General features: G+C 51.9%; 4 protein-coding genes across 4 annotated transcripts; 2 read left to right on the top strand and 2 right to left on the bottom strand.

The window, feature by feature from the left end:
• Positions 1-537: 537 nt before the first annotated feature.
• Z519_09965 (uncharacterized protein) lies at positions 538-2049 on the bottom strand (the record flags this gene model as incomplete). Its single annotated transcript, XM_016767684.1, has 1 exon — positions 538-2049. The coding sequence occupies one exon, from the start codon at positions 2047-2049 to the stop codon at positions 538-540; it is 1512 nt and encodes a 503-aa protein (XP_016615782.1).
• A 2226-nt stretch (positions 2050-4275) lies between these two features.
• On the top strand, positions 4276-5312 carry Z519_09964 (uncharacterized protein; the record flags this gene model as incomplete). The annotated part of the gene is made up of 4 exons (XM_016767683.1): positions 4276-4832; positions 4884-4963; positions 5015-5094; positions 5145-5312. 4 exons carry the CDS (start codon positions 4276-4278, stop codon positions 5310-5312), a joined length of 885 nt encoding a protein of 294 aa, XP_016615781.1.
• Positions 5313-5585: 273 nt separating this feature from the next.
• Z519_09963 (uncharacterized protein) lies at positions 5586-6965 on the bottom strand (the record flags this gene model as incomplete). The annotated part of the gene is made up of 1 exon (XM_016767682.1): positions 5586-6965. The coding sequence occupies one exon, from the start codon at positions 6963-6965 to the stop codon at positions 5586-5588; it is 1380 nt and encodes a 459-aa protein (XP_016615780.1).
• A 423-nt stretch (positions 6966-7388) lies between these two features.
• Z519_09962 (uncharacterized protein) lies at positions 7389-10571 on the top strand (the record flags this gene model as incomplete). The annotated part of the gene is made up of 1 exon (XM_016767681.1): positions 7389-10571. One exon carries the CDS (start codon positions 7389-7391, stop codon positions 10569-10571), a length of 3183 nt encoding a protein of 1060 aa, XP_016615779.1.
• Between the last annotated feature and the right edge of the window lie 269 nt (positions 10572-10840).

Here is a 10840-nt window from a genome sequence, read left to right as displayed (position 1 = left end):
ACGGAGGATGGACAATATCTACGGAGGATGGACAATATCTACGGAGGATGGACAATATCTACGGAGGATGGACAATATCTACGGAGGATGGACAAGATATACGTCTCTGCTCGCTCGCTCTCGTGAAGATAGGCGGCAAGATCTTGGGGGCAATACGGGCACAAGTCGCCGGTTTTGACTTCGTTCATCTGGAATTGTCTTCTGCAAACAGCTACCTCAATGGCTTGGTTTCTAGGTCGATATGCTTCCAGCGCAGAAGTCGGCAAGCAATATCGTCTCGCTAGAGAACCGCAGATCACACAGACCAAGATATCAACAGGGTCAATCATATGTTCAGGACCCCGCGCTGCCGCTGCGAACCAGCTGGTCAAACAGTATTGCCTGTTGCAAGTCCCAAAGCTGTCTGCTTGCATCCATCGCCGTTTGTTGAGCACAAGCCAATACATAAGCAGTCGACATATTGGGCGGCACACCAAGGGTCGAATGGAAGCTCGACGTCGGTTGCGAGATTGATCCAGGGGAGATTGGCCATGGCACCTAACCATCGTTCTCCTCATCGATCAGAAATTCCACAAACGGATCCATCTCAACCAATTTAAACATCTGGCCCCATCTGGCACGGAAAACTTTTTTCTTGTACAGACTGCTGGTGTTGAGTTTAAAGCTCACCAGCTCGACACACCAGCCCTTTTCCAAGGCGCGTTCAACCATGCGCAGAAACCCGTCTGAGTACTCAGCCTCGGCAGCGTCGCCAGTGGCGAGAACGATGGTGCTAGGTTTCTGTGCGTCGACCAACGACTCGAGGATCTTCAGGTGTAGAATTTCGTCCACGGCCTGTTCGACCCATTTCTCCGGACCCGAAAAGCTGGGGAGACCTGTGTTCGTTTCAGAACCACTTGTCTCACCCCCCGATCGGGATTGGTATTTCTTCTGACGCGGCGTCAGCTCCTTCGCCTTGTGCACGCGCTCGAGAATATTGGTTTCGTAGCCGATCGACTTAGCTTGCTGGATTGCGGCGTATTTGTCGGATCCAACAAGGACACGTTTGGCGCATGGGCGACCACGTTCAAGGATGAGAGAAAAGTTGTGGAATGAGAGAGGAACCCGCTTGAGGCGGGTTTCGCGAGACATTCCACGTGCTAATTTCAAGCAGTCATGGAAGCCGATGGATATGTTCGAAATGTCAACAAAGACATGAATGCCGATGTCGGATGTATTTAGCGGAGTAAAGGCAGGTTCGAGGAGCCCTGAATTCTTCAGATACCTCTTCTCTTCAGGATGCCGGCGGATCAACTCAGTGATCAGTGCTTGCTTTCTGGCTTTGGGTGTCAATCCATCACACGGAATAATGACAGTGTGCTTCGATGGCGTAGAAACCGGTGAAGTAGCCCACACAAAGGGGTTGGAGACAGCCAAGTCGCGTTTGGGAGTTCTGATTTCAGCTTTGGGGGGTGATGGAGAGGTTGGAGGTGAACTGTGATCGCGGAGGCCAGGTCGACTGCGACCGAGAATACCGTCAATAACAGCTCTGCGATCCGGAGAGCGGCGTAGCGATTCGAGCTCCTCTCCAGATTCCAGATCGCTGGTGTCGGAAACGGTCTTCTGCTGGGGGACAAGATATTCTGCTCTTTCCTTGGCTCTGGCTCTTCTTGCAGCACGCTTCTGGTTGCGAATGTACGCGGCCGTGGCCTTGTTATTGGGAGGTTCGACATTGTCTTCTAGATCAGCGCCGTCCACCTCATCGCGCCAGCGCACGCCCTTGTTCAACGGGTTCAGGTCGATCTCGGCAACAGGCTCATCGTTGACCTTGTATTTGACCAGCTCTGTAGCTTGCTGCTCATCGGCCGTATGAGGGCGTCCCAGGAAATCCCACACGAAGGAGAAGTCCCCAAGCGAGCCACCAGAGGTGTCGTTGGCCACTTGATCGTTATTGCAGTGAACGATAAGCTCATGGCTCACGGCAGGATCAGGGTTCTTGAGGGCGAGACGGTTCAAGAGTTTGATCGCGTCGTTGAGATCCCATAATGGGAGGTCTCCTTCGTCGGGCATGAGCACTTCTGAGGGAGGCCGGCTCTCCAGGTCTCGCGGGAGGGGATAGGTGGTTAGAGAAAGGTAGGTCTGGTCGGGAAAGGTAGGCGAAGTGCACGGCGTTTCATTTCTCTCAGAACTATGTGCAGCAGTGGTGTAGATGAGTGGTAGAGGAGGGGGATAGCTGAATCAATCGGTGGGAAGAAATGGCGGTTATAGAGAGCGTGGTGGTTGTGTGGCTGTGAGCCGCTGGTGATTCATTTCGAACTCAATCGTACTTGAGCGGTGGGTCATTCGTCTTTTACGGTCGCCATTCAGATCTAATACTGGGTACGCTAGTCACTTTAGGGCCAGCTCGCTTCACTTTCCGCTTTGTGTCACCCCACTAGTCCTCACGCCGCTTTCACCTTCTTCTCGCACGTGACTGACTTTACAAATCCAAGCTGCATACAAGTATAGTTGGTAAGAGAACAGCGAACTTACCCAGGTTGTTAGCGCCTCGAAGACATGGCACTGTACAGATGCAGCCTCTTTTGTAGCAGAGGATGAGGGGCTGCCTTTTTGGAAATAGGATTGTTGATGTTGATTCAAGTCTGGTGGCAGCCATTGCCTGGTACATTGACCGCACGATAAACACCCCAGAAATTCAGCTTTAGCCGTGACAAACAATCATCGACAACATAATGTGTCTGCGGCCTCTCTCCTATCTCTCCACGGGCATTGCTTGTGCTCGACGTCAACCGATCTCAACAGCTCTGATTCGTTTTAGACATTCACTGTCGCTTACCTGTGTAAGCCTCTGTGTGAGCTAGGCAACCGCTTCTCTTCCAGTTTGCGATTGATTATTGTCATTGAAGAGCGAACAAAGGAGTGACACGATGGGTTCCAGAGTTGTAAGTCTTATATATATCTGTTCGGCTACCCATACTCTTTCTCGTAGCCGTTTCGATAGTGCTGGCGTTTGACAACGACATAGTGCAGCCACAACGGCACACATTACCGCCGACGTGATTCAGCCTTTCAGGATCCCACAAGCGGCACATGATGCTTTGTCCTGCCCCCCTGTTGCAACGAACTTCTGACATTAGAGGTTCAGGTCCTTACCATGGTTTCAAATGACGGTGCCCAGTGCTGCAGCGAAGCCACCGACTTCCTCTCCCTCCTCAAAGACCTCCCTGTGAATAGTTTATGCTGATATTGGACCGCCTCTCCTCTCGGGATCTCGTCTTGCTTGCGTTGCCAGGTAAGAACATGGCAGCCCTCATCCTCAACAGCCCGACATTCACCACTGCTGCCACCCTCGAGGAGGCCGACCACGCGGCTCTCGGGCATACGACATTGTCACCCGCGAGTTCCCCGGCAGCAAGCAAAACATATGACTCCTTTGGTGTGGCCATTACACTTGTCCTGGTCATATGCGACGACTGAGGAATTGGGGATGGAAGGTGGGAATGAAAGCGAAGGAGTTGAGAGAGAAGCAAAAGGCGATTGGGCAGAACGAGGAGGAGGAGCATCAGCAGAAGCATGGAAGCAACGATCAAGAGAACGAGAGCTAACGCAGACCCGGTGCTCGCAGCAGACCAACAGGAGCGCCGCTTTGCTCTGGGTTGCACTGCTTTGCGATCAAGCTGGTTCGCTGGTTGGAGAAGCTGAGAAGAAACCAAACATATGCCAGTTCATGACATGGTAATGTTGGGGTATGTGGATGCCTCGGATGTTTCCCCATCCGGAGGAGAAATCAAGATACTGTGGTAGATCTGCCCCCCTTCTGTGCCCCTCTGAAATGACCCAATTGGAGACTTTGCGGTGCTTTGCCGTGGAGTGGCCATGTCTCTGAGTACGTCACTGCCTTCCAGAGATGCGGTTTCTGTTCATCAAATCCATTGTTTCCCCTCTCGCTCTCGTAAACATCCTCTGCACTCTTCCCGCTGGTGCGAAAATCCGAGGCTTGGAGGCCCCATTGTGGCGTCAACCTAGCGAGCTCGAGATGCTGCTGCAGTCTCGGAAAATGCCCCTGCCTGGTCGTCTCCGCTTCCATTCCTCCCTGAAAGACGCCAGATATGGTTACTCTTGCCTCATCTTCATCCGCTCTCCGCAGGCGGAGTGAGTTCTGCTTTTTGGGATGCGGGGCGAGCTCGACAGCTGTATGAGCCCCTCAAATCCTATATTTCAAATCCCAGGCATCTGTCCCACCCAGAGGTGTGCTTTGTTTCCCAATCTGTGGGTCATCATCGCTTCTTTTCAACCATGTCTGCTATCCAAGGCCAGCTCGATCGCGGCGCCGTGCCCAATCACGTTTCCAATGTCTGTCCCAAAGGCACCAAGTTTCACATCCTCGAGGTAGGCTGGCTCGAGTGTGACGAAGCATTTGTCGTGCGTGGCGGCAACACCAGTCTGAAGAGTACTGAAAACAAATCCTTTGTCAACAAACGGAGGGAGCTGCCTGTATACTGCATCCTTATCGAACACCCGCATGAAGGTCTCATCTTGTGGGAGACGGGTTGTGGGAAGGATTACCCCGAGATCTGGGGCCCTGTGGTGTCCGATGTGTTTTCTCGCGTGCGCTATGACCCTCAACATGAACTCAAGGCAGCGGTTGAGGCCACGGGAAACAAGCTCGAGGATATCAAGAAGATCATCATCGGTCATCTGCATCTTGACCATGCGGGAGGTTTGGACGAATTCCTTGACAGAAAGGACGTCGAGATTTGGGTCCACGATAGGGAACTCAGGGCAGCTTTCTGGTCCGTTGCCACAGGCGCGGACGTGGGCGTCTATCTGGAACATTACCTCAAACTGAGCTTGTATGTTGCTTCCGCTAAAGCCACGAAAGTCCATCTTCTGACGCTTTGCAGGAACTGGAAGACTTTCGACGAGCGAACGTTCGATTTCTGCCAGGGCATCACCCTGCATCACCTGCCAGGCCATACTGACGGTGAGAGCCGGCCTGCATGGTTGAAAACAAGGAGGGACTGACTGGTCACAGGATTGATTGGGATGCAGATCAACATGCCAGAAAGTGGCACGTTCTTCTTCATCAGTGACCACTGCCACGTAATTGAAAATGTGAGTGTCTTTCACCCTTCGACGTGCCCGGTACTGATCTATTCCTCCAGTGGCGCGATGGTATCCCACAGGGTTGGCTTGCTAGAGATCATCCGGCGTGGTTCCAGAGCACTCAGCGGTTGAAGCACTTGGAGAGGACGACCAAAGGCCGGATCGTTCCAGGCCATGACAAAGAAACATATGAGAACTTGATCGCCAACGGAAGGTCATATACCTGAGTCGAGCGGTGACACGCCTGTGGCAGAGCATGTTGATTCAGGACGGAGCGCGTTAGGTGTCCCCGAAATAAGAGCTGTTGCTGATGCATCCCACCACATGTCATTCAATACAACGCTCCCTTAAATCGTTCGTCCTCTCATGTTTCTGCAGTTTCAGACTATGCTCAACGTCCTGCCTTTTAAGCATTCCTGCGCGGCCGGTGATTGACTGGACCGCAAGCCACAAACGCCTCGCGAGTCCAGAATAGTACGTCTCCCTCGTAGTTAAGGTCATTAGCTGCTCGAAGAGTCCTGATCCGCAATCGCCCACTGGCTATCGGTCAAAGTGGAATCAATCATTTCGGGTGTATCTTCAGACGGCCCATCTCGGGGGTTCTCATCTGAGTCGTCGTTGGCAACGCAAAACCCAACCGATTTGGCGCCCTTGTTGTTGGATTTTTTCCCGACGAAGACAACATCGCCGTTCCATGGCTGGCACTTATATATGATTTCTCCGCATCGAAGACATGTCCAGCCGCCGCCTTCCTCCCCTTCAATCTTGGTAGCTATGCACACAAAGCAGTAGATACAGCCGCATGGAATGGTTTCGTAAGGATTTACAACATCCGTAGTGGCCGAGCCGATTACGCCTCCTCCAGCGGCTGAATTCGCTCCCAGAATCTCAGCTTCAGATGTCGAGGTTGGGTTCTGGTCCTGATAACAAATGGCGCAAGTCCTTTCTGGTAAGAAAGCCAGGGGTCCGCTTTTTATCTTATCATTGTCTTCTTCTGCTGTTGATTGTGACTTCATGGCGTCCTTCGTTTTCTTCCATACTCTGGCGAGCCATCTCCGCCATCGACTGATGCCGACCAGTGGGAGAAGGAATAGGAGAAATTCTGTAAAGGCATGCCAGACCAATTGACGGTTTAGATACTCAAACGAGACCTCACGGCTGACTTGATTTGACGGTGATATCAGCCTCAACCTCAGGAGACGGTCTGTGAGAGTTCGGTAGCGGCCATTGACGAGGAACACCAGGAAGGAACAAAATGCGGCGATAGAATGTGTTGTCGAGAGGAAGGAGGTGAACCGCATCAAGCTCTGGACGGTCTCTGAAGGAGCTGTATATCCTCGCTCTTGATCAATCAGCCAATCCTCCCATTTGTCCCATCCATAGCGGCCAAAGACCGTTAACAGGCCGTAAAGACTCTTTTGCCACCTGGTTGGTTTCGGAAGGGCCAATCCAGGTTTTCTTGCGTCGACGTATCGGAGGTTCTGTAGGGCGGCGCCGTAGGAAGCATCGTTGTCCCATATGGATAGTTTGAAGAGTATCGCCCTGAGAACAAGCAGAATTTCTTGCGACCAGTCATCCTGAAGATGTGGCCCGAGGTACTTCAAAGCATCTGCCACTTGTGTCTTCAACAGCCCCAGCAACTCTTCATCGAGGAGTTCCGCATCCACCTGTCCCACTCGAAAGGCTGGGCGTGTGCCCTCGGAATCTAGCAAAGTAATCCAGAATGAAGACAACTTGGGTCCCAGCGACTGAGCGAGTCGCGTCAAAGAGCGGCCACTACTAGTCTCGGCTTGTTGAGTGAGAGTGCGGGTTTCTTGCTGTCGGGCAGTCTGCTGTGCTAGAATGCGTTCCTGAGCAGCGGCAAAGCTGGTGGATGACATGGCGCAGTCATCTGCCAGGTAGAGAGAGGGATAAGAGGCAGAAGGAGAGTGAGAAGATTATGTTGGGTTGCAATAATGTGCAGCCGAGGCTGGCTTGTTGGCTTCCGGGAGAGATTAGCCGTCGCCATGCATCGTCGGCGAGGTCGGGTCTGCCCAGCAGCCTAGTTAGTGCCCGCAGCCTAGTCTCTTGCCGTTTTAAGCCCTTTTTATTAGGCCCTTTTCGTCGTTCGTCGTCTGAAAGGTACAACGAAAGGCTGGGGCTCCTTTTATGTAAATCTGTTTCATCGGAGCCTTCTCACTCACTCTCAGTCTCATGTTGAAAAGATCTTGTTTGACCCCTCAGAAACCTTCCTCTCACCAAATATTCCTTCTTCCCAACAACATGATGACCATTGTCAATATTTAGGCCTGCGTGCGACAGAAATGCCCTCCTTCACTATTGAGGCGGAGGGGGAAACCAATCCTCTCACCAGGAACGCTGTCATTTCTACTCTCCAAAGTGCCTCACACCCCACTGCTCAGAGCCTAAAGGTAGCTACGCAACAGATTGGAAACTGGGAAAAGTCACCCGGCTATTATGCTCTCCTTCAAGATGTCTACGCCGACTTCTCACTGGACCAAGAAGTCCGTTTCCAAGCCATCATCCAGCTCAAGAATGGCATCGACAAACACTGGCGCAAAACCTCCGTAAATCCCATCACCAAGATTGAGAAGGAACAGATCAGATCCAGATCCATCGAAGCGGGGGTGCGAGAGCCTATATCTGCCCTTGCACTCCAGAATGCCCTGATGCTCGCAAAGATTGTGCGATATGAATTTCCCCATGATTGGCCGGATGTCATCAATGTTGTGATCCAGCACCTTCGAGCAGCCAGCGAGGACCCAAGCGCAACCCTTTACATTTCGAACATTTTAACCATTACCTTGCAAATAATCAAGGAACTGGCGTCGGGACGTCTGCAGCGCACGAAGAAGAGCCTCCAAAATGTGGCATTGGAACTTTTGCAGGTTCTTGGCCGCCTCTATGTTAGTTTGGTGGCTAGGTGGCAGTCAGCTGTAGATCAGTCTGACCTTGCTAGCGCAGTCAGCAGTCATTCAGCGCTGAAGACATTGCGGCGTCTTCTAGTTGTCGGCTTCGAGAATCCTCATCGGGAAGAGGCTGTCAAGCAGTTTTGGGATCTCCTGCAGACGCACCAACAGGCCTTTTGGGCAGCTTACTGTCAAGAGGTCCCTGCCGAAGTTCGAAGTGTGCTACTGAAGCATCTGCTTCAACTAGCCAAGTTGTATCTCGACATGGCGCGAAATCACCCTGCCTCCTTCGTCCTTCTTGGCTGCATGGACATCTTGAATCACTCTTGGTCGATAATCAGTCAGAGTGGGGCCGGCCGGTCAGCCTTGCGGGCCGACTTCGATTGGAAAGTGTATCGCCATGGTGATAGTGCTGAAGAGTCACCAGTGGAGAAGCTTTGCTTGAAAGCTCTTCTCCTTTTCCGCGCTTGCATGAAAATGGTCTTCAATCCCGTCCAAACATTCAAATATGTCACCCCCGAGGACAAGCAAGACAGAAAAGACGCCGTCGACTACGTCAAAAACATAGTTCTTACGCAAGACTTTGTTCTTCGGCTGATGGAGCTTTTAGTGACCCAGTACTTCGTTCTTCGGCCATCCGACTTGCGCGACTGGGAACAGGAGCCAGACGAGTGGGAACGCCGAGAGGAAGAAATTGCAGATGCATGGGAGTTTTCCATCCGCTCATGTTCGGAAAAGTTGTTCCTAGACCTCGTCATCAACTTCAAAGAGTTGCTGGTCCCACGATTACTCCAGGTCTTCTATCAATACGCAACCACTTCCAACACCGATGTGCTTCTAAAAGACAGCCTCTACGCGGCTATCGGCATCGCGGCTGCCTGCTTGGAAGATGTCCTTGACTTCAATACTTTTCTCCGTGAAACATTGGTGCAAGAAGTGCAGATGAACCGACCAAACTACAACCTGCTTCGTCGGCGAACTGCAATTTTACTAGGCCAATGGGTCCCAATCAAGCCCGAGGTAGTTGACCGAGTCGCAGTGTATCAGATATTCACACACTTGCTTTCCAGCCGGGAACCCCTCAATGACCATGTCGTTCGCGTGACAGCAGGACGACAGCTACGCCTAGTACTAGAACCTTTTGAATTCAGCTACTCCGATTTCCGCCCCTACGCGACGCCTTTGCTTGAAGGTGTCATGTCTCTCATCACCGAGACAGAACTATCAGAGACAAAAATGGCATTGCTTGAGACGGTCAGGGTGGCTGTTACGAGATTGGAAGGCCACATAGAGCCGTACGCGCAGGGCATAATGTCGATGCTCCCGCCATTGTGGACAGAGTCTGGCGAAGAACACTTGATGAAACAAGCAATATTGACCTTGATCACCGCAATCGTCAACAGTCTTGGGCAGAAGAGTCTGGCTTACCATGGACCCATTCTGCCCTTAATTCATGACTCCATCCAGCCACAGTCGGAAGCGATCGTGTATCTCCTGGAAGAGGCACTCGAGCTGTGGGTTGCCATTATACAGCAGACCCCAACGGAACGCGCCTCTTCAGACCTGTTGTCCCTATCTCAATCTCTCCTGCCGCTGTTGGATACGGGCGGTGAACTCCTAAGGCAGATCTTTGAACTCACAGAATCTTACACGATATTGTCGCCCACCACGATTCTGTCACCCCAATTTCTGACGCCGCTCTTGACATCAATGAAATCCCTCTTGCCCGCGCTATCGACTAGCCGAGCACGAGATGCGTCATTAGCACCTCATGTGCTGGAAAACCTCGTCGCCACAATTTCGATCCAGTCCCAGTCAACTGTGAACCCTCAACAAGCCCTCACACATCTGTTGGAATCAATGATAAGCACCGACTACCTCGCATCTCTGCTCGAGCTCCTGAAGGAAGCATATGAATATCACCAAGATCCTCGTCCGAGTCGCAAGCCACCAGACATAATTGGCCCGGGAGAGACAAGCCTTTTCAGCCTGCTGGCACGAATGGCCCTTCTCTCACCGGACCAAATCACTCAAGCCATCGCCGCCACCAACATCACGTCCCCCGTGTCTACATCAGCACCAATGTCGTCCTCTCTTTCATCACCAGTCCAGTGGCTTCTGGTGGAATGGTTCCTCCACATCGATACCATAGGCGACATCCTAAGCAAAAAGCTCCAGGTCCTCGCCCTTACAAATTTGCTTACTTGTACCGTTCCACCTCATTTCCCTACAATCATGCTGGAGAATCTTGAGACACTATTCACAATTTGGACCGACATTTGTATGGAACTGGGTCAGGAAGCTGCTGATGAGTCCGAGGGCGACTATTTATGGCATAATCGCCATGGAGATGGTGGAGATGTCCCCGAGTGGCCAGACGCAACGCCAGAGGATGGGCGGAAGAGGGTCGTCAGTAACAATGATCCGATCTACACCGTCAACGTACGCGAATTCATTGGTTCTAGGCTGAAGGAGGCGATCGAGAGGACAGGCGGATTGCAGAGTTTTCAGCAGAAATGGGTGAGTGGAATTGACGAAACGATTGTCAAGAGCTTCGTAAATGTGAATTTGCTGTGACGCGGGGATTGTAATGAGTTATGTGCCCATGGCAGTTGGACATGGTGAGACACGGGCAGGTTTGGTTGATTCTCGTGTCCAGATAATGTTATTGTCATTCTCTCTCGCGAGTGATTGGGGGCCTCTCGCCAGTCCTCGTCAGCGAGAGACCTGTCTTGCTTTTGACATGGACCTTGACACAGAGCTCTTCAACCAATTCCTTGCCAGTACGCACCCACATTTCTACAAGAACTACGAAGGATGGCTGAGATATGTGACCGAAGGTCGAC

Source organism: Cladophialophora bantiana (assembly GCF_000835475.1).
Source record: "Cladophialophora bantiana CBS 173.52 unplaced genomic scaffold supercont1.17, whole genome shotgun sequence".
Taxonomy (NCBI): Eukaryota; Fungi; Ascomycota; class Eurotiomycetes; order Chaetothyriales; family Herpotrichiellaceae; genus Cladophialophora; species Cladophialophora bantiana.
Note: the sequence above shows the minus strand (reverse complement) of the source record. Positions and strands in the feature narration are given on the sequence as shown.